We start from the raw sequence: 23,508 nt of genomic DNA, 5'->3' as shown, positions 1-23,508 counted from the left end.
GCATTCCTTGGTGGTTTGTTAATCCTTCTTTTATGCTCACCAATTCTGGTGTGCAATTCCCTGGCAGTTTGTCCTATATAAACCTTAGCACAATCGTTGTAGTTAATTTTGTACACACAGTCCCTAGTCTTTTTAGCCGGCAGGGGATCTTTCAATTGCACCAAAACTGAGCGTAGCGTTTTTCCCTTCTGAAAAGCTACTCTAATGTTGGCTAAGTTCAACAATCTTCGAATAACCTCCGATGTTCCTGCTTTACATGGAATGACTGCTGTGCCAATCCACTCCTTACTGGGTCTAGATACTGGAGCCAATATCTTCCTTAGTTGTCGCCTAATCAAACTCACTGGGTGTCCTATTTCTTGAAGTTTGTTGGCAATCTCGATTTGAGCTGCCGTCCGGTCGATCTCTTCTGTGCACAGCGCTCTAACTCGACGAAACATCGATGAGACAATGCTGGCGTACACGGGCTTTGGGTGTGCTGATGAATAGCTTAAGACGGTTCCCGTGTTTGTTGGTTTCTGGTAGGCAGTCGTCTTCAATTTCCCACCAACCTTATGTGTTATACAGTCGACAGGTTTTCCACTCCTCTGTGGCAGCCAGTGAATTGATCGTCCATTATCAGCACTAACTTACTTAGGTGAGTAGGAGTCGTGTACTCAGTGCTCCCAAAAAAGTGGAAGAATACAGACTAGATCCATGAAGGTGAACTGGGACATCACGAGTGGATAATGATACAGAAAAGTCATGAATATACAAAAAAGGTCGCGGTATTTCAGACCGATTGCGACAGGCATTTATACTTGCGTGAAAAGGTCATTCCAATGAAGTGTATGTAAAAGCGGAATCACTAACAACGTTTTTCGCTAAGCTGTCCAGGGAAATGGTCGGTTTTTGTATACAACCGAGAGGGGAACCTCCAAATGAACGAAAAAAAACGCACCGGTTTATCAGTAGGCGCAGGAAGCCCTGAAGTCGCTCATGTGTTGCACAATGGAGTGTAGCCGTGAATTCCTCCGTAACCGCCGAACTGACAGCTTCCTCTTCCTCCAAAGATGGAGCCAACAGTCGGATTTCCAAATCCAAAGCGCTAGGTCCAAGCGACTTCAGTGTAAGCATGATTTCATCAACTGGTTGGGCGGCAAAAGATAAAGAATGTGAAAAAAGATAGTCGGCACTAAACATCATCATACACTTAGTGGAACCGCATCTGGCCTGCTGTCTCTAAGCTCAAACAATCTACCGAAAAGTCTAACCGGAATCGGTAGATCTGGTGGTACGAATACTCGCATTAGCATCGCAACGTAAAAACATCAAAGTAAACATAACCAGAAGCTAAAGCAGCAAGACTACGGTTTTAAATAATCAGCAAGACAGGCAAATGAACTGATTTCATGAGACCATAAAAAACAGACGCGCGACCAAAGAATGAGATCGATGTGACTTACACTCATCATCTTCCTTTGCACGCATAATTCGTGAAGCCAGCCCCGGTACAGGTTCCAATCCAGTAAGGCTTTCATCACTCCAAATTGCGTGTCGTTTCAGAGACTGTCTTGATGAACTTTCAGCACCACCCAGCATTGGATCATCCTGAGGAGTGTCCGCGTCAACCCAGGCCAACCCTTTAGCTGTCTCAACAAGTGGTAGGAAGAAGGGGAGACTGGGTCCCGAATTCCTTTCAGCAGAAACAGGTGTGGTTACTTTACGATTCCGTTCACGTATAAGGTCCAGCTGGAGGAAGCTGGACAAGTAGGTACTGGACAGACCAGATAGAGTGGCAAGTTTATCTGGTAACTGTTCTGGAGAGACGTAGCTGGAAAACAATAAGCAATCAAGTGAGAACGTTAAACCGTAACCGAATAAAAGATGATAACCCTGCAGAGTGAGCGAGAATAACCAAACTAAGAATGGATGTCATTAACCTGTGCAACGTGTGGATCAATCCGCCACAGAAGCTGGCATGCAAAATGGATGCTGCGCACTTATCAACCACACGGGCTAATCGAAACTTACTCGCGCCATAGCGGTGTGTTCGACAGTGGCTCCTTATCCATATCCACGTCCTCATCATTAGATTCGGAGCACTCATCGTAAGCATCCCCATCCGAATGCGCTGAATCACTAGCTGCACGTAAGCCCAACTTGATGGATTTTAAACCGTGTTCGGAATCCTCGTTGAAGTGTGCGATAAGGGATCTGAAAGACAAGAGAGAAATGATTAAAAATAGAGCGCGCAGCTCAACAACAAAAAATGATATGCTATAGTATCCGTTGTGGAACTTGAAGTCTGGCTAAACTTGACAAGACATGAAATGCGACCTAGTGTTTCCCATTACCCCATACAAGTTATATTCAAAAAATTAGTGAGCAATGGTTTACCAGCTTCTGTTCAATCCCGCTTGGAGATTCAATTCACACAAACACAGGGCTGTTCCACATCGCAAGACATCCAAGAATGCGGGTGAAACGAAAACATCGCTAGCAGCGGAGATTTTTTGGTAAAAAGGGATACAGCTCCGTGGAAGCATCTGGATCACATGTACCGTTGCAAGGATCCATTCTGTCATTCACATTATTTCAGAGCTTATTGGTAGTGAAATATCCACTGGCACTGCACACTAGTGTGGTGTACTTCGTTTCGCACCCACTCTAAGCATCGGAAACTCAATCTTTGTGATAGAAAATGCTTAAGCTATTGCTGTCGGTAGAACCTACTCGGTAGCTGCTGATTCTAAGACGTTTCAACAGAATACTCATTCCACCGTCCATTGAGTGCAATTCACTACTCTCATCTCGAATCCTAACAAATACAACGATATTGTGGCTACACGCGGACGTGACCGAAACTCGGATAATTGAGGTGAGGTTCGTATAATTCACGTTTACATCACCTTCATTTAAACGGTCACCCTCCTGTCCTGGCACGATTATCCTGGTGAGTACACACCATAGAGGAAGACCACTGAACTCGAATTTCGCCCACCGACAATGTCTAACCGCTAACTACCAATGATTGCCCTCTGATGCACATGATAGCTTGGAGTGGAACTATCTTTTGTTTTCACAAAGGAAACTACTCACAAGGCAGCTGGAAACTCTTCTTTTTTATCCTCGCACGTTCGCCCAGGGGTATTTTAAGCCCAATAAGTGGGCTCTTTTCATACGGTTGACTGCTCGACAGACCTCCTTCCGGATGGGTTTTTAAGGCTTTTGAAAGTTGACCATTGTTATTAGAGATTGTATCAGAATTCTATTTCCCTCGGCAATTTACCTCCTGATCTCCTCGTGGAAACCTTAATAGTCACTAAACAAAACTTTTTTTCAACTCCTCTCGATACCATCTTTGTCCATTCTTCTCATCCCCAATACATGCTAAGCTATGAAACTCTTTTCCCAAGCGTTTCCTAAGGAGTACGGGCACACTTTTGTACTCCGGAGCATCTTACTCATAAAAGCCGCATAGTTCCTCACCGCTATATTGAAGACTCCGTCCCTATCTTTTAGTTGTGAACTCGTGGAGAGGCTATCTGTGAACCAGTTTAACTTAAATCACTACTTATCTACGAACATACGTCCCGGCTATAAATTGGAAACTCTTTATGCACATACTTTTACGTTGAATTTCTGTCAGGACGCTGACCCTATTAGTCGTCAGTGACGTCTTGACCTGTCCCGTCCGCTTATCGGACGGATGTTCTTCCTAATTCCACTCTGCATCCCAACAACTTACACCAGAGCTCTTTGAACATTTGCAAAATATCACCGTCCGTCCCATTGTGGAAGTCGCACAAGGAGTTCATTAGCAGCGCTGACAAGCGACAAAACGGTGATCAACCTGGCATAAATGTGGCGAATCACGTGTTCGAACGCAGAAGTGTGACTGAGATTAAGTGTTTTAGGTGACTCAGTTTAGATGGCACAAGTTCGGTAAATAGGTCCGTGGTTTGAGTCTACTTCTATTATACATGCTAATGTGTGGTTGAACTTCGTAAGATACTAATCATAAGGTTGCTGAAAAATTCGTCGACAGCCTACGACCGGTTTCGCCCTTCTTGGGGCTCATCAGGTAGACGCAGTTCCTGAGTTTCCGTCAAACTTATGTTCTGCTTGAAACCAAATCGCACAGAATTAGCGAAATACACTCATTTTCAAACTAATTTGCTTTTTTGAATCACCTGGAACCCAGCTGAATCTCTCGTTTGTGATGTTTCCAGGCAACTGAATGTGCTGCACCAGGCCGCCTCATGCTTCAGTCACTACGATATTCGAGATATCGCGATACAGGTATATTTGTTTGCAACTGAGTGTACTTCGTAGTTGAACTTCTTTTTCAGGTTCCGCTTATCCTCTACAAATGAGCTGAATCAACTTTGGGGCCACGTAGTACCCAAAAATATCCGCATGGATGATTCGGAAACATCTAATCACAAATACGCAATCTGTGGAAACTAGGTGTGGCATATTTTGGTTGTGATCAACCGTTCGAGCATGGAACGAAGTTTTGTGTACAGTTAAAGAACCAGACTGCAGCAATCTCATAAACCTTATACAGTGTCAGGTTGTGGGTGGATTACACTAAATGTATCTGTAGAATTGAAACCAATAAAGGTGGACCAGTTGATCTTCGGGAATAAACCAGAAACGAAACGTTGAAACTGCACCCTTCTGAGTGATCGGCAAACGATAATAAGTGCAGACAATAGAAGTCAGTAAACCAAGGAACAGCGATTGCAGCATACCTTGAAGGAATGGCGACTGGTTTCCGGTCCGAAGGAGGAACGTAGTCGTCTGGTAGGGGATGTAAGTGCAGACGTTGATACGTGCCAGAATTGTCCCATAGATGCACTCCCAAGGAATTCGCGTGAGTAGTGGCTATAAAATCGTTTGCTGGTGAAACGGCCAACGAAGTAATAGGCGTACTAACTCGAAAGCAGTCAATTAATCTGAGAACAAGAACCAAGCAGGGAAAAGTGAGGCAATAATTTGACTATATGAAATGAAAAGATAACTAACAAACAGCATGGTGACTGCCACGGTGACTGTTTCAAGAACAAAGCAACTAGGCAATAAATTGTAACTATGAGAATCCTACCTTCCGTGGACGATATCCCATGTTTTGATCAGTGGATCGCCATGGTGAGCAGAGATGAGCCAGCGACCATCGGTGGAAATCGCCTAAAAAGCGAGAAATGCATCGTTGATGACACCGGTCGTATAAAAGTGTGTTTCAGCTCCACTCAATCCCTAGAATACAATGAGCTGCTAACTGGAAGACGAGAAATATGTCAGAGTACCAAACAATTATGGATGGGTGGAAGTCATGGAAAATACAGTTCAGCCTGATTTAATGGCAGCACTCTCCAGGGTCCGTATGGCCTCTTTTTACTACCAATTGCAAACATTCATCGAATTGGTTAAGTAACAAGGTTAGCTAGTTACGAGACGAATGAAAAGACGAAGGTAAGAACCTCAGATCCCACAGAAGGACACCAGAAATACGAAAATTATCAGGAGAGAACAGACAGTTTTTGGGGCTAGCTGTTCAGAACGGCAAATGTCCGTGTGTCTGAGGCTTCTACTGTGAAAATGAACGTCCGAACTGTGGCTCCCTTACCACTTCTGATTAAAACGCTGCTGTGCCACGAACAACATCGAGCGTGGAAAAGAGGGATTAGGAACTCTACCACCCGGACAAGCGGCCGGTAATCTATGTTGTGAACACCTACCAAGTACTCGACGGAGCCCGTTGCGTAAAATGAAGCAAACCAGGATGATGGTATGCTGTAGCTCCAGGGTTTTGAGGCTTCGAATAGGTACTAACGACGTTTTTCGACCAAAATAAAGCGGGCTCGTACCTTTTCGTTTTTCAGTAGAGGTTCATTTAATCTTATGTCACTAACAGGATTGCGTGACGGCGCAACGGAACTAAATCACAGCAGACACGGTACTCTCGGAAATCGGTCAAAAGGAATTGCTTTACTCGAAGGAATTTTCAATTTACTGATACATCGTAATGATATCGTCACATCCATTGGTGATGAAACGTTTGCAACCCAACTGCCAAGCTCGGCGAACAGACTAACAACCAAGTAGCACACCTATATTCCACAACGTTGCTGAAAACCACTCACCCTCCGTTTGAATCGACTCAACTCGGCTCGACATTCAAGGGGAACAACAATACACGGGGACTGAGTCCAACTGGACTGTTGCACACGTAAAGTAGGGACTCACCAAATCAACACAAGACTGATATTCAGAATTCACGAAACGTCTAATAACTCGACGACGCGTGGCATCCAGTAGAACGATGGGTCCGGTGGTCAATGGAATGGCCAAAGTATCACTGCAAAAAAAGGAATGAAGTTGTTATGAAGAAAGGCACCACAAAACTCCCACGATCCTATCACATACAGACGCAAAAAGTAAACCTCATACACTTACGTGTCACTGTTAAAGCGGGAAAACAACGCGGAGGAAGACAAATCGATCGAAGCCAGCAAATCGTGCTTGTGAAAAGACCAGAAACGAACCTCCGTGCCACCGACTGTCACCGTTTGTCGGTTCACGTTGTTGACAGATATTCCGACAACCGCACTAGTGTGGGCTGTGAAGGGAGGAGGAAGGATATGGATGACCAGACAATAACGGAGCGACTATTCAGTGTAAGAGCACTGTTTGTATGTTTTAACGGAAGAGACTCAGGAGAAGTGACAGTTGCTGGAAAAATGCTTCCTTTCTCTATATTCATTAGAAGTGACCACAACAACTCCAGACACGCATGTAAAAATATCGAGATATTAACTAATTAGGGACACACACGTGCAGCTGTGCCTTGATTTCAATGTCTTTAGAGCTAAGTTCCCATATGCACGCATAAGATATTCCATATGGGGAAAGAAGAATAATCCCAGGTCGTCGATTAAGGGGAGACCGTGAGACTGTCCCTGAAGGATCTTTTTGCCGGATAGGTACGCATCGCGGAAAAGTAAAGTAAGTATTTTTTTATGACGACGCTTTAACTCTTGACGGCGCAGGATGAAAGATCAAACGGTTTCCACGCGAAAATTGCTTTTGTGACCAAAAAATAAGCACCCCGGTGTCCAAACGAGCAACAGGCAACTTCCTCGTCTGTTAGGGCCACAAAGTCCTGGAAAGCTCACCAGTAGGTTCTCCGTAAGATCCGCGTTCCAAGCCAGATTGAAGATTGAATTTGAACACATCACCAGAAGAGTAGCCAAGCAGTACGTAGTTGCCACAATTGGTGATAAACACGGACTGCGTGGAAACAGAACACAGTTGGGTTGGAAAAAAAGAGGGAGACATTCTGAGTGACAGACATGATGCAAACGAAATGAAATTATTACACTTATGCCTAATGCACATTATCTCTTCATAATTATTGCAATCTTGTTTCAGTTTAACTCATTTTACCGGATATATACCATGTAACCACAGTACGCTGGTTCCAACTGCTACAGCGTCGGTGACCGAAAACTGACAGCATGATGGACAGCCAGGTGATAGAGGTAGTGGCATTAGCAGTTATTTGATGGTAAATCAGTTCAGTCGGTTGAAGGAACAGGAAGGTGGACAGCTACACATTGAAGACGGTAGCCTTGATGGAGAGGTGCCACTGACTGCATGACTGAACGACATTTGCCATTATCAGCAACTGCTGATGTGCCGAGTCCTGACGTTCCCATCCACGGAAACACCGGCTGTCAACCTGACGGAGCTTACTGTCTAGTGTTTCCATACTATCGCCACTCGGTCCTTTCCAATCAAGAGAAGGTCCGGGGAAAAAGAACCCTATGATATAATACACCATTCTATGACCTGTTGACATGACATAAGAAGGGTGAGTAGCTGATCTGCCGCGCAACAGTTTCTTCTTCCTAAGACCATCTTGCGAACATCACCATTGGTACTCCAATTCCCCCCCCCCAAACCAGGAAAACAATTCGGAGACGCCGATGATCATAAGAGTTTTCATTAGTCATTTGCGCATAGGGGCCATGAATCTTATACATGAAGCAGTATGGATTGCACTACCACAGTGTACCCTGCCCTTGAAAAAGAACTGACGTAAGGTCAGTGTCATAGGCACCGGAGGTTGGAAAAAGTTGTCCTGACGTTCCCGATTCAGGAAGTGATCTCATTTCTAATCAATACACCGGAACTTATACAACTTACACAACTTATACCAACCACACGAGCAATTGATCTGCAATAACGTGATTTCGGCTTGAACTCAACCTGTACTGTGGCAACACTTTATGTTTGGCAGGCGAGAAGCACACATCAAACCGAGTGGCACCTTTAAATCATCCGAAACGGTTGCTAGTACAGTTTGTGTGCCCCGTACCAGTGAATGAATGCCCTGGAGTATTTCGATCCTGGAGGTTTCCGATGTAGGCGGAGTAGTTTCAAGTAGCACGTCGATCGCAAATTCGAAATGAAATGGTTAGATAAGTCTTGTTATACACCACTGGACATGGTGAACTGAGGAGAATACTTGCTGTAGACAACTAGGCTTTCATTGAAGTTGACGTACAGTGCCTGTATGTGGGTAAGAGACACCTCTGACCGCCAGGTACCGCCATACTTTCTGACGACCTAGAGTCAAGAGAAACTACCAACGTTAGACGTTCAAGGACTGGTCTCAAAATAAAGATACGGTTGATGCATTCTCGGACGGCGTAATCTTTATATGTTTTATTTATTATTATCCATTCATTTATTTATTGGTATTATTGCTATTTGTTTGACGGACACATGATCCAACTGAGTCCATGACTAGTTTGCGGTTAGTAGCCCCCAAGTACTTGATGTGGGTGATTGCACTGAAAGCACATACTGGCCAGAAACGAACTACATTCAAAAAACATTTGCCGTTATCTGTACGGTAATCATCAACTCCGAATCTACCACAATTTCATTTTTCAAAGCTTAGCGGTTCAATTTGGAGGTTCGTAACACCGGCAGGGTGATAATATTGGTACTTCTTGATGGCTGAAGCACACGTGACGGATCCCAATAAAACCTATCTTTCTCAGGTTTAGCAATCCAGTCTATCGGGGCTTGCGCTGATACGACAAACAAACATTGTTCGCCGCACCTACCTACGTTGATCTTAAATAAACCAGAAGATGACTAGTTACTGTTATCCAGTCCCATAGGACGCTTTCAGCACTGGGGCTGAGTACAGCTCCCATGTCAAAGATACGAAAAGCGATTGCATCAGGATCACAGGTTATCCGAAAGGTGATGTGTGGATTATTGGAGCTCGTCCTAAGCGGTCTGTGACGTACGACCGAAGTGGAGTCTTGTATGCGTGAATCGGACACATAAAATACATTCACAGGAAGAGAAAATCAGGTTATCTAACTTAACAGATGGTAAGGATTTTGAAAGCAGCAGCGTAGCTCAGTAAGGGATCATTTTAGTCTAATTTGGTTGGCGGTGGTATGGACACGGAACGATGGTTAAAGGGTTAGAAGATGGGAAAACAGCCGTGAATCTATTGAAAAGTAGGGAGGATATATGCATAGTGGAGGAAGGACTGTAAATTCGAACGATGCTTCCCGGTTGTCTAAGCTGTAGAAGACGGTTTATTTTCGAAGCTGCATCGGTCTCTTGGTAGATTTTATTGGTTGTTGATTAGGTGGCTGTCGATCCGTTCGCCGAGTTTGACTTGAAAACGTTTTGTCACCAAACGAGGAAACATCATCAGCACGCAGTTGGTGATCATGGTGCACACTGATGATCTCTCCTCCTTTGGTGATGAAACGTTTCCAAGTCAATAGTCAAACTGGTCGAACGGATCGATAGCCACCTGACTGGCAAACAATAAATGCACACGAGTTACCAACGGTTCGGTGTATTTACCAACAACTTTGGTAGAATTCATCGGTATTTCGGTCGCAATGAATAATTCGGCAGCGGTCACAGCCAACCAGTGGGTGACCAGTGTGTGGATTTTATGGCCGACCTTCCCCTGTCACAGAGTACGATACAACTTTGCCCTAGGCCACCCCATAGTGTGATTACTCAACGTGCCGAGAATCATTGCTCTTAGGCTATTTATTCCCCTCTGGCCTTCCTGATATGGCTGGGACGAAGTCCCAGACAATGTAGCACTCGAACCCAAGCCCCGCATCAAGGCGATCAGGTGTTAATGTTTTATGTTCTTGAACTAATCTTTTAAAGTGCTTTACACCCAGCTGGAGTGACAAGAGGGAAATCTTTACCGTATTTTTAATCTAGGGTCATATGAAAACCTGGGGCCCTGTCTCACTATTTTTTCTCCAGTATGGTCATTTGCATCTAGATGGCATTAGTCTACTGAGTCACATCGATTACCGCAAGATAGGAACACAGCCCAGAAAGCGAGTTTTGGGGCTTGCCAGCGGGGTATAGTTTGTGTATTTCACTCTACTGTGACGACTTAAGTAGTCTGAAAACACGTTTGGTTGTGTACGGCGTCGAAGCGACCGCAGCTGCCTAACGAGTCAAAACTGATCCACAGTTCTAAGACAGAATACAGTCAGATGGAGACCACTAAAAATCACTGACTTCTCAATCCAAGTGTCAACCACTGTTCACTAAAACTTATCTCATGTGAAAAATGTGTGCAGTGCAACTTTCCAGGTAAGACAAAACGCCAGTGAATATGGTGAACTTCAAATACTGTCCATAATTTAAACAACCATGTCCCAGTTATAGGTAGAATCCACTGGGGCTGCTTGTTTCTTCTTTGACAGGCCGTAAGGTTGACACTTTTGAAAAAACACTGGATTCTTAATGCCTTGAAATTTTTTTGGAATTATGGCCAACTGAATTAATCGCCGGAAATCAGGGACTCGTTTGTCTAGAAAGAGGGAATGAGCTTCAATTACGAGTGATGCTCCTCACGCTGTTTTTGTCGCATAAAACAGAGGAATCTGTGTTCATCTAACACTTCCAGGTATAATAAGCGTGAAGTATATCGACTTCGAAACAGACGGGCGAGGTGGTATAAGGTTATTCTGAAGAGGTGTCATCTGAGTCTGAGATGGTTTAACGAGTTTGTTCGAGTCACGTACGAGCAACTTCACACGTTAGGCATTCCTCACATATCCGGTGAACGTCGACATCCATGTGTGGTATAGACAGCACACTTTACCCCCAAATGAACAGCTGATGGTAAGTGGCCACCGCAAACTAAAAACCATGAGCCCGTTGTACAGCAGTCCCCGCTGTCAGGCTATTCTTCGCACGTGATAAGAGTAATTGTAGGGAAAAGGAGCATACTGGAGAAAACAGCGTGAGTTCGGTTACGATGATNCTGGAGAAAAAGCGTGAGTTCGGTTACGATGATATATTGATTAAAGGCATTTTAATATTGATATGGGGAGCTAGACTGACATCTCTAACCATTGATGAATACGGTCCCCAAGCAGGCGGAAGCCAACCAAGCGGTCGAGTTTGCTGACCAGGGTATTAAGATTCGTCACCAAACTATGATCATTTCCATCCTAAATCGCAACATATGGATAGTCCTCAGTAATGGAATGACTGTTAAAGCCAGTGCGATCTCCTTTAGGTTTTACCGTCGAAACTCCTGTGGGAATGTTCCGTAACCTAAGCACAAGAACCAAATTGCCAGTCCTGAAATTATTGAATCGTTTATGAAGGGCCTTGCATTGATCAAGGTGCTAGTGACCCTAACCCATAAACGATTTAACGAAAATATTGAGTTGATCCGTTCGTGGTCACTAGAGTTTAGCAAGTCGAATTTGCGTTAAACATTTGGTCAACCGGGTCTACTTCCGCATGACCCATGACCTAATTAATCAACTTTAAAACTACTGCGCAGTGTGTTGTCCTAAAGCGGGGGAGTCGCAGGACAGGACACACAATCACGCTATGGACTTCGCGTAACCTTCGAGTGAACGAACAGAGAGAACTGGAACAACAAAGAACCTGTTTCAAGATGGTCGTTCGACGCGCTTATGGTAGAAGAATATTCACGAGTATAGATCTTAAGAAAAGTTCGTTCTGCTGTCAGAGAATAAGGTTAAAACGACAAACGTGGATGGCTCGCAAAGGCTGAAAAACATCAAATGTTCAATTCGTTAAAGGTATTCTGTTCAGAAGAGTGGATGGAATTAAACGGTTTCCATCTTTATGGTTGTAAATCTTCGTTTGTGGAGAGATGGGAAAACATTTAAGTTTCAAAGGGGTACGAACCGAATCCGAAGCACTTAATAAGTCTAGACGTAACAGACTACCCATAAAGTTGCTGAAAATTCTTCGATAGCCCACGACCGGTTTCGCCCTTCTTGGAGTTCATCCAGTCCCTAAGTTTTCGTTAGCCTCATGTTCCACTTGAACCAAAAATGCACGAAATTAGCGAAATACACTCATTTTCAAACAAACATGGTTTTGCAGGGGACTCACCTGGAACATAAACGAGAGATTCAGCTGGGTTCCAGGTGAGCCTCAAGTAAAACCAAATTTGTTTGCAAGTGAGTGTATTTTGCTAGCTCAATAAGCTTATTATTATCAACTCGTGGACCCCGGTGGATATTGCTGGTGACTATCGAAGAAAATAGATGCGTGAAAGCGCAGAAAGGATCTTAGGCAGTAACGCCAGTGAAGTACAAATCACACACTTCACCACAGTACTTTCCAGCATGAATTTCTGTCCGTCCGAAGCCCACTACCATAGGTTACCAGATAAGCGCACTTAAACGGAGCCGACTGATTCACTTGATGTATAAAGAATCTAGGTCGTCCAAAACTATCAATAAATATAAGACTTGAAAGGGTGGATGAATTGTTAACGTACAGTGGCGACTGTGTGTTTGTAAAGGCGCACGGCTTCACCACCTTTTCCGCTGAACTTTCCTGGATCCAACCAATGTTTGCCACGAGTGGAATTGACAAAATTCCAAGTAGTTGCTTGTCGCCTGCCCGCATGAATCGCAACGACACTATCCCAGTCTTCTGCGCGAGCGGCACAAATGGATACCTGGCTGATGGCAGGTAACAGCCATGTCAGGCGGTCCTCCGCTTTGCTTTTGCGACGATCAGGCACGCCAGGAGCGTATGCACGTCCGAGGCTCTTATCCAAGTGTTCGTTGAATGTAGAGAAAATACTGACAGGAAGGTAAAATAAATACCTCATAAGCAGCTCATTTGTCACCGGAGGAGGGGATATAACACGAATGGGTGCTACTACGGGCTAACAGAAGTCATGATCTTTGAGACCAATACTCCATAAAACAGAAGAATGTGCAACAAATCAGGTGATACGTATAGGTGGTAAAAGTAGACAATCGCCAAGGCTGAAATATAGTGCTATATTCGCTCAGCTGTAGCACTCTTTCGATGCCCAGCTGCCATATCTCCATAAAAAGAATGTGCAACAAATCAGGTGATACGTATAGGTGGTAAAAGTAGACAATCGCCAAGGCTGAAATATAGTGCTATATTCGTTCGCGAGCATACTGGAGAAAACAGCGTGAGTTCGGTTACGATGATATATTGATTAAAGGCATTTTAATATTGATATGGGGAGCTAGACTGACATCTCTAACCATTGATGAATACGGTCCCCAAGCAGGCGGAAGCCAACCAAGCGGTCGAGTTTGCTGACCAGGGTATTAAGATTCGTCACCAAACTATGATCATTTCCATCCTAAATCGCAACATATGGATAGTCCTCAGTAATGGAATGACTGTTAAAGCCAGTGCGATCTCCTTTAGGTTTTACCGTCGAAACTCCTGTGGGAATGTTCCGTAACCTAAGCACAAGAACCAAATTGCCAGTCCTGAAATTATTGAATCGTTTATGAAGGGCCTTGCATTGATCAAGGTGCTAGTGACCCTAACCCATAAACGATTTAACGAAAATATTGAGTTGATCCGTTCGTGGTCACTAGAGTTTAGCAAGTCGAATTTGCGTTAAACATTTGGTCAACCGGGTCTACTTCCGCATGACCCATGACCTAATTAATCAACTTTAAAACTACTGCGCAGTGTGTTGTCCTAAAGCGGGGGAGTCGCAGGACAGGACACACAATCACGCTATGGACTTCGCGTAACCTTCGAGTGAACGAACAGAGAGAACTGGAACAACAAAGAACCTGTTTCAAGATGGTCGTTCGACGCGCTTATGGTAGAAGAATATTCACGAGTATAGATCTTAAGAAAAGTTCGTTCTGCTGTCAGAGAATAAGGTTAAAACGACAAACGTGGATGGCTCGCAAAGGCTGAAAAACATCAAATGTTCAATTCGTTAAAGGTATTCTGTTCAGAAGAGTGGATGGAATTAAACGGTTTCCATCTTTATGGTTGTAAATCTTCGTTTGTGGAGAGATGGGAAAACATTTAAGTTTCAAAGGGGTACGAACCGAATCCGAAGCACTTAATAAGTCTAGACGTAACAGACTACCCATAAAGTTGCTGAAAATTCTTCGATAGCCCACGACCGGTTTCGCCCTTCTTGGAGTTTATCCAGTCCCTAAGTTTTCGTTAGCCTCATGTTCCACTTGAACCAAAAATGCACGAAATTAGCGAAATACACTCATTTTCAAACAAACATGGTTTTGCAGGGGACTCACCTGGAACATAAACGAGAGATTCAGCTGGGTTCCAGGTGAGCCTCAAGTAAAACCAAATTTGTTTGCAAGTGAGTGTATTTTGCTAGCTCAATAAGCTTATTATTATCAACTCGTGGACCCCGGTGGATATTGCTGGTGACTATCGAAGAAAATAGATGCGTGAAAGCGCAGAAAGGATCTTAGGCAGTAACGCCAGTGAAGTACAAATCACACACTTCACCACAGTACTTTCCAGCATGAATTTCTGTCCGTCCGAAGCCCACTACCATAGGTTACCAGATAAGCGCACTTAAACGGAGCCGACTGATTCACTTGATGTATAAAGAATCTAGGTCGTCCAAAACTATCAATAAATATAAGACTTGAAAGGGTGGATGAATTGTTAACGTACAGTGGCGACTGTGTGTTTGTAAAGGCGCACGGCTTCACCACCTTTTCCGCTGAACTTTCCTGGATCCAACCAATGTTTGCCACGAGTGGAATTGACAAAATTCCAAGTAGTTGCTTGTCGCCTGCCCGCATGAATCGCAACGACACTATCCCAGTCTTCTGCGCGAGCGGCACAAATGGATACCTGGCTGATGGCAGGTAACAGCCATGTCAGGCGGTCCTCCGCTTTGCTTTTGCGACGATCAGGCACGCCAGGAGCGTATGCACGTCCGAGGCTCTTATCCAAGTGTTCGTTGAATGTAGAGAAAATACTGACAGGAAGGTAAAATAAATACCTCATAAGCAGCTCATTTGTCACCGGAGGAGGGGATATAACACGAATGGGTGCTACTACGGGCTAACAGAAGTCATGATCTTTGAGACCAATACTCCATAAAACAGAAGAATGTGCAACAAATCAGGTGATACGTATAGGTGGTAAAAGTAGACAATCGCCAAGGCTGAAATATAGTGCTATATTCGCTCAGCTGTAGCACTCTTTCGATGCCCAGCTGCCATATATAATATATATATATATATATATAATGCTAAAGCCAAAGAAGGACGTCACAAGGAGCCGCGCCTAAAATCTTCAGTGTTCGAGTTCAATTAGTAATGACCGTTCTAAGGAAACAAGTTGCTTCCCTTAAACCCAACGGAAGGAACAGTGCAACACCATCTTTTCGTAAAATTCGGTGCTACAGGTACGTTGCCTTCACGTTATTACAATGCAATGGTTGGACCTCGAGGAAGCAACCGCTAACCTACCAGAGTCTGGTGGAACAACCATTAGAGTACGGATTGTCGGCAATGTACTTAGGGAAATGGTATCCACTTCTGTAAAGACTGTCAACAATAAGACCGAGCGTGTTGACTGTACCTCACCTTAAGTGGTCAGGTTAATTCACTCAGAGAGAATGCTGAATAGAGTGCGATAGGCGTTGATGCATCGAATTTGCCAAACAGTCCCCTAAGAATTAAACATCGGTAACATCCTTCGGCATTCATCAACATAACCGATTCAATCAAGTAACAGCATTTTAGTTCTATCCTCCACGTAGTGATGGTACAATCAGTATATTCCGGTGTCTTCAGTCGCATTAGGATTCATCATCATCAACAACAGGACGACATCAGTGTTTAACACTGATCCATCGCTGCCATTATTCATATGAAAGCCTTATTGTGAAGATGGAGATATGGAAGGGACTTAGTATTAGCTTGCTACCATCATTCCAAGGTGCCAACACTCATTCCGCCAATCTGGTTAGAAACTAACAACAGGAACAACATTGAATTCGATTGAAAGCCACATCTTTCAGCGTCTCAAACCAGGCGCAGTGAGGATTACGCGGTACCCATCCTGGAAGGCGAGTCGCATCGACAGCACCCAAACGTTCCATAATCTCTTTCGAATTCCTCTAGCAGGTCGAGGGTTTGGCACATATCTGCTTCTGACAATCTGAAATGGGCACGGAAAACATCACTCTCTTCGGCAAACGATGGTTCGACATACACACTACATAGCCCAACCAACTCAGCTTCTAGTGCTGGACACATTGGAATTTCCTGTTGCACAACCGAAAACTCGCTTTCCAAATGCCTTGTTTCGGATTCTCTGACCCCAATCCAAAAGAACCATGGCTCTGAGACAATGTCGAACACCTGGAGACGTCTCAGTTCAGCTGTTCAAACAGGCCAAGCCTCACAGCCATACAACAAAACAGCCCGCACTATAGCCCGACACACACGTCTCTTGAAATTCAGGGATGTACCGTAAAATCAGCAAATGCGACCTGAGCCTTAAAAATTCGTGCACTGACTTCATCTGTCACACTATAATCAGAACTACTACAGCTTCAAAGATAAGTAAAAGCCTCCACAAATTTCCACAAACCTCCCTGGATTCTAGGTAGTAGCGACTGCATATCCAAGAGTATGAACATACAATTTGGTGGTGCAGAGTGTAAACCGAAGGATGAGATGACTTTGGTCACTTCATCCAAAAACATTTGCGCCTTCTTCACCTCTTCGAAGAAGAGAACGATGTCGTCTGCATATTCCAGATAGACAAGGTTTTCGTCACAGACCATTTAGAAACTAGGTTTCTTGAGACCTCCCAGTGTTCATCTTATTATTTCGAAAATCACGAAATTAAATAAGAATGGAGAGAGTGGGCACGCTTGACGGACACCACTTTGTATACGGAAGCTTTCGGGGAGCTCTACTTATACTCTCACACGTCCGGCAATTTGAGAATACAAAGAGAGCATTATGCTCACAAAATTCCGAGGCATTCCTTGATCGGCAAGCGTGTCAAGAACACCAAAACTGTCGACCGAGTCGAATGAGCCTTGGTAATCCAGAAATACTAGAATTGTGGGTAGTTTGTACGTATGGCGTCATTCTAGTACCTACTAAGTGGGAAGATTTGATCAACACAATACCTACCAAGACGGAATCCCACTTGCTGCTCTCGGGTCAGTATTCCACGAGCCACCATAGGGCGACGAAGCACCAGTAACGCCAAGAGTCTCGTTACAACCGGAGTTAAGCTGATCTCCCTGTGATTACCACCCTCACTACGAGTCCTTTTCTGGAAATGGACACTATCATCGACTCTCTCCAGTTGTCTTGGACGGTCTCCTTTTCCCAAATGCAGCAAAGCAACTCAGACAGGCACTGAATGAGGGCTTCACTTCCGTCCATGAACAATGCAAGTGGGAGATCATCAGGACCGGAAGCTCGGTGGCGCTTGAGATAACATTTGCAGTCATAAACCTTCGAGATCGTATGGGGTTCCAAGTTCACCGCAGAGGGTTCTAAGTCTACTGTGGGCTACAGAAGAGTGGCAGTTGGTGGTGACGATAACTGTTGTTCCATTTCCACCAGAATTCACGGTCGGCCCACACACTAATTTTCACTTGACGTCTGATAATTCGTCATGTTAAGTTATAATCGGGACCGGAGGGGATGTTTCTCCGATGATTAAGTAGTGTCACAGTTAGGTCAGCTATCCAGTACTTGGATGTATTTGTTGGTGCCGTGACACAGGCAAAATTTCAAGCACTATAGAAAGAGATGGCAATCTGGTACCAGTAAGGGTTCACATCTGATGGTGGAGCATGTGGAAGAGATCCTGGAAGACGATTCTGGTAAATTCATCTAACATTCGGATCTGCCAGTCTCTCACGAGCCAAACGATCTGCGGCCCAGGAAAACGTAGGGAGAGACGACTCCGGACGAGTGCGTGGTCAGAATCCACAAATGCGTTCCAAACAACTGGCAGCCAGTTATTGATCCGTGCCATCGATAACTGAGGGCAATGTCAAGTATTTCAGTTAAGTGCCAGCAAGCCGTTGTAAAACACCACGTGGCCAGACGAATTCGGCTAGTTCAGAAGTTATTGCTGCATAAAAACAATCTGCGGTCAGCACAACGCTGAAGCAACCATTCAAAATTGTTTGTACGTACCGCGTCGAATCCATGTCTGCTAGCTAATTCAGTCTCAGATGCGCCAAACCTGCCCACTTGGGTATTCATATCTCCGGCAACCACAACCATATCTGAGCTTTTTGCTCGCAGCAACAGGACATTCAGGTAGACGTAAAACTAGTCTCTGATGGTGTCAGAGCTACAGTCCGTTGGGGTAAACACACATCCATCAACTTTCCCTTTGTGAGACTTCTTCAGACTTCACCAGACGAACCGCACAGAGGCTACTGTGGTCGGGTATCGAGTCAAGCAAGCAGCCTTCCGCTCGGTGGACTTAGGACGATATCAACCCTTGCACGTCCTCCCGCAGCAGCCTCTGGGTAACCAGAGGTGCGTAGCCGGAAGCGAGTACAGAATGATGGGACGGTTAGCTCAACCACTATGCTTGCGTCTTGAATTCATATTTCTTAGACACAGCACACATCAATGCAGCGTGAACTCAGTGTGAGAGCTGAAGCAGTTTGTTGCTCTGCTCGGTTCGAAATTCGGATATTGAAGTCGAGGCTTGAAGATTGATTTCAAGATGCCTGAGGATGTCGGCGCCAGATGACGCGCAGATGTTACCTGAAAAACCGATGCAAGATGAACGGAGTCATCAGTTCTAACTGGTGGGCCTACAAAAACAGATTTATTAGTGGATTGGGGAGTGGGGGGAAGAAAAGTTATGTGAAGGAAAAAGAGGGAAGGCATCAGCAGTGGTCTGTTTTCGCTTACCCGCCCTGCTGTATGCAGCAAGTAAGGCGACCCGGCTGATGACACCACAACACGGCCGATGTGGTGGGAGTTTACTTGTAATTTGTGGTTGTACTGTCCTGTGGTTGTACTGTGCGTTGATCGTACAGGGGTGCGCACAACTAGACAAGACCAAAGTTTTTGGCTCAAAAGCCTGACCGCAAGGCAGCGTTATGTGGCAGGAAATTCAAATACACTACCGTTTTTACGGAACAAGTCGTCACACATGTTCCCATCCTCAACCCAGCCTAAACAAGAAACTACGGCGGAAGAATGCACTTGCTCTCACTGATACGTCGATCCGGAGCATCGATACACATCGAAAATTCCCCGATCATCAGTGTTTTCACACTGTACTCATGGACAACCCACGAGTTCAACGTAGGGTTTATACTCCTATGGCCAGCATGTCTTTGATGTCACAGTTGTGGGGTGAAGCTGAGGACGGCAGAGCATTTGGACGCAAGAAAGCAATAGACTAAAAGTCAACAGTAATGGAACATAGAAAGCAATCAGGTTTAAGGACAAGGCTGAAACCTGACTTTGGGCAAGCCACATCAAGGAGCCAGCCACACATGATTCCCTTTATTATGCGGTTTCCTTGAGATTCCACGACACACTAAGAGCCTCAAAGGACCAGCCGAAAACGAGTCGTCTCTCATAAGAAGGAGCTCTTTAAGTGAGAACCAATGCGAACATAAAATCCCAACAGGTGTGGTAGAAAATGGCTCAAGCAAACCAAATCAGATTAAGTAGGCCAGTCATCGCAGCTCAAATTATGCACGTGGGTTGAAGTACACGTAGGCAACTCATACTTAAAAACAAACGGAAACAGGTGAAATCAAGGACCTCATGACCAGTAGTTGACGTCCCAACCTACGAAGCACATGGCGTGTGACCAACCAATTGTCCGGGTATTACGAACAGACCATCAGTGAAATCGACGAAAGATCTATATCAGGCTAACACCGGAATTCAGACACTCACAAATGAATATGGAACTCACCGTAACATGCTATCCTGACCAGCGCTCAATAAAAGGGAGCCACCAGCGGATCCACCAGGCCAGAACGCCACCCGGTTAGGGGGTCGGAAATGGCCAGAGCGTTTATACACCGTTCTCGGACCCCCATCCGGACGATCGAAGTAAGAGACCTGAGGAAAGTGTTGGCAGGCAGAATTTTACGAAAACCAGTAGAATTTGGGTTCAAAAACAACGCACGAGCTGAATCTTGAAATTATCAGACAATAAATAAGTCAAACTTATATTACTTCGAAGATGAAGAATGGCAATTTTGCCACTGCGTTTCTTCCAGTACGCTGCAGCAGTGTCATCCATGTAAGAACGAATAGTAAGTGGCGGCTCGCTCTGTGTTCGGAAGGCTAAAGCCATTATTTCCATAAATACTACTCCAGGGCGCGTCCAACCGAATGAAAACCGTGAAGCTCCTGGTAGTTGGTGATCAGACGGCTGTCAGCTGCTGGCCTGTTCTCCGAGTTCAGTGATTAGCTTGCAGACGTTTCGTTTAAACATCATTAGTGTGTGGTTGAGTGAGTACTTCCCCTCTATGTGGTATTTTGCAAAGAGTATCCGATATCCAGCAATGTAACTGGCCCGTTTTCGATTAGTGCTGTGTTGCGATCCGTCCTCTGGACGGGCTTGGCTACTACGGCAAGTTTTACCCTAAGTAGATTTCTTTGATTTGATTGACCTGTCTCCAGTTTATATTGTGTCGAGTTTAATTTGCTGGTTGCGCTTCGTGTGTGGTGTTGTTTCGCTTCTTGGGACGGGACGACTTCCTCACATTTGCCTGGTTAATTGCATGCAATTCTTTGTTTAACTTGCTTTTTTCAGTTGGTTAGTTGATTGATTGGTTGAGTGTATACTTCAACCAAAGTGGATTCACCTTCTTCACCTTCTTCGGAATCCTGGAACCACAGAAATTCATACTTCTGATGTATTTTTGTTCTCAATGGTTGACAGATCCAGTCAATTTCACTATGTTCCTTGATGAATTCTTCGGTGGACCAACACGCTTCCATGAATTCACTTTCCCACTTCGTCCTCATCCGGGGTAGTATCCGAACGTTGTTGTAGTTGAGTTTGTTTCCACTTCGATCTTCGTGAACGGAAGCGATTGGAAGTCGATCGCGTCTTTTAAAAACTGGATTGTATCCACGTTGTCCGGTAGAAGCTCTCACCCTGTTTATTCCACGCAATGTTTGTCGCAATCTTTGCATTAGATCTTGTACATGACATCAATTATCATCAGTTCAATTAAATATCTTTTTAGTTATGACAAAGCTCTCCACAAGGTGTCCGCAGATCCCCAGGTCACCGTTGCACTGTCCTGTCGTGACAATCCTGCAAGTGTTTCACAAGTGTGCAGAAGTGCAATTTCTGCGCACCCCTCCCCTCCAGGGGGCAGATGTTGATGAATCAATCAATCAATCAATCAATCAATCAATCAATCAATCAATCAAGTTGAGGAAATCTCTCCAGCTTGCATTTCTTTGAAAAATGTACGATCCAGATAAAACAAAGAACAACGTTCACGTCTACCACGCTTGTTGACGATGCCTATGCGTAACAAAACAGTCTACGCTTACTAACAAATTAAACGCAAAAAAATAGGAAGGAGTCAAGTGGATACTTCCGAATAAAAACGAGACACACAAAATTAGTCGATCAAAACTCGTCCCACAGCTACATCAAATGCTTATCCGGAAAATAATCGACAGCAGTGTTTTCCTAGTACCTTACTGAGGGGGATGATATATTATTGCCCTAAAGCGCCTGCATTGCACTTCAGAAACATGAGGCTCATGCGATCCCAAGTAGGCACGAGAATTAAAACTGCCAATTTGTCCCAGTCTGGACAGTTGTGGCGGTTGAACTCAAACTGGATTCCTTGAGGTTTACCTGAGGAAATCTCTCCAGCTTGCATTTCTTTGAAAAATGTACGATCCAGATAAAACAAAGAACAACGTTCACGTCTACCACGCTTGTTGACGATGCCTATGCGTAACAAAACAGTCTACGCTTACTAACAAATTAAACGCAAAAAAATAGGAAGGAGTCAAGTGGATACTTCCGAATAAAAACGAGACACACAAAATTAGTCGATCAAAACTCGTCCCACAGCTACATCAAATGCTTATCCGGAAAATAATCGACAGCAGTGTTTTCCTTGTATCTTACTGAGGGCGGATGATATATTATTGCCCTAAAGCGCCTGCATTGCACTTCAGAAACATGAGGCTCATGCGATCCCAAGTAGGCACGAGAATTAAAACATTGCCAATTTGTCCCAGTCTGGACAGTTGTGGCGGTTGAACTCAAACCTCGGACGTTTAGGACATGGGCCTAACTTTGAGCTCATTTTGACAGCTGAGCCTCTTCTGATGCAATCGGGGGTAAGGGAAGAGAAGTTAGTCACGCCGAGACTATTCACAACTAGATGGGACTAACAGTAAAAACTGAGGTCGAACTCGGAACTTCTAGATGAATGACAGCTTCAGCCCGAGGCAGCTCAAGAAGTTACCTCCAAACACGATAACCATTCTCCAATTGATAGCATATATATATATATATATATATATACCATTGAGTCTGGATTACAACATCATGGTCCTGGTGGAGTTTTTAAAAGAATGACGGTGGCCCTCAGCTTGATCACTAATTCCGAAAAACCGCGCGGACCCATACGGGGAAGCAGGCTTGCAGGGCACACGAAGCTCGTGGCCATTCAGTATGGCGTTATGTACGGTGAACACACGGTGAACTGAGGTAACTTTTAGGTACGCTGCACCTCATAGTAAAATATCACTCATCTTTAAGAGAAAAAACCTTCCCTCTCATTGTCATCATTATTGTCAGCTGTAATAACGGCATACTCGTCGTACAGTGGTTGTGGCTGCCGCAGTTTCGGTCACCAATGATTCGGAAGGGGGTAGGTAGCTGCGCTTTGGAGGTGGGAGGATTGACTCGTTTCATACTATCTTTTAGAACGGGATCATATCACCTGTTTGTAGGGAATCTATAGGGTCGTGGACAAAGAAGTGCCTGTACCTTTTCAGTTTCACAGCCGTTTCTATCCGGTACCGCGCCTTGTTTTTTTTCGTCCTAGACCACTGAAAATCGCTGTCCGAAAATTGAAACCAATGTACTGCTCATAAAGGCTTAAAGCTAACTCAGTTTCCCCCCCTCCCCCCCCCCCCCCCTTTTTTTTTTTTTGTT

The 23,508-nt window shown here is 44.6% G+C and overlaps 2 protein-coding genes across 2 annotated transcripts in view; one reads left to right on the top strand and one right to left on the bottom strand.

Annotated features, from left to right (window-relative positions):
• The window catches only part of T265_05747 (hypothetical protein), a gene marked incomplete at both ends in the record, with an annotated part of 12,145 nt that extends 7,693 nt beyond the window's left edge, over positions 1-4,452 (top strand). Inside the window, one exon of the mRNA XM_009170827.1 lies at positions 4,335-4,452. Within this exon, the coding sequence (XP_009169091.1) occupies positions 4,335-4,452 (118 nt within the window). The remainder of the gene's footprint in view (positions 1-4,334) is intronic.
• Positions 1-23,508, bottom strand: part of T265_05748 (hypothetical protein) — a gene marked incomplete at both ends in the record, with an annotated part of 39,613 nt that overhangs the window by 7,078 nt on the left and 9,027 nt on the right. Inside the window, 12 exons of the mRNA XM_009170828.1 lie at positions 941-1,127; positions 1,446-1,813; positions 2,014-2,196; positions 4,740-4,943; positions 5,093-5,175; positions 6,132-6,191; positions 6,235-6,346; positions 6,445-6,607; positions 7,164-7,278; positions 12,836-13,231; positions 15,004-15,313; positions 20,275-20,423. Coding sequence (XP_009169092.1) covers positions 941-1,127; positions 1,446-1,813; positions 2,014-2,196; positions 4,740-4,943; positions 5,093-5,175; positions 6,132-6,191; positions 6,235-6,346; positions 6,445-6,607; positions 7,164-7,278; positions 12,836-13,231; positions 15,004-15,313; positions 20,275-20,423 — 2,330 coding nt within the window. The remainder of the gene's footprint in view (positions 1-940; positions 1,128-1,445; positions 1,814-2,013; positions 2,197-4,739; positions 4,944-5,092; positions 5,176-6,131; positions 6,192-6,234; positions 6,347-6,444; positions 6,608-7,163; positions 7,279-12,835; positions 13,232-15,003; positions 15,314-20,274; positions 20,424-23,508) is intronic.

The sequence above is a fragment of the Opisthorchis viverrini genome, assembly GCF_000715545.1.
Source record: "Opisthorchis viverrini unplaced genomic scaffold opera_v5_106, whole genome shotgun sequence".
In the NCBI taxonomy this organism is placed as follows: domain Eukaryota; kingdom Metazoa; phylum Platyhelminthes; class Trematoda; order Opisthorchiida; family Opisthorchiidae; genus Opisthorchis; species Opisthorchis viverrini.
The sequence above is the reverse complement of the archived record's forward strand: the minus strand, read 5'-3'. Positions and strand labels throughout refer to the sequence as shown.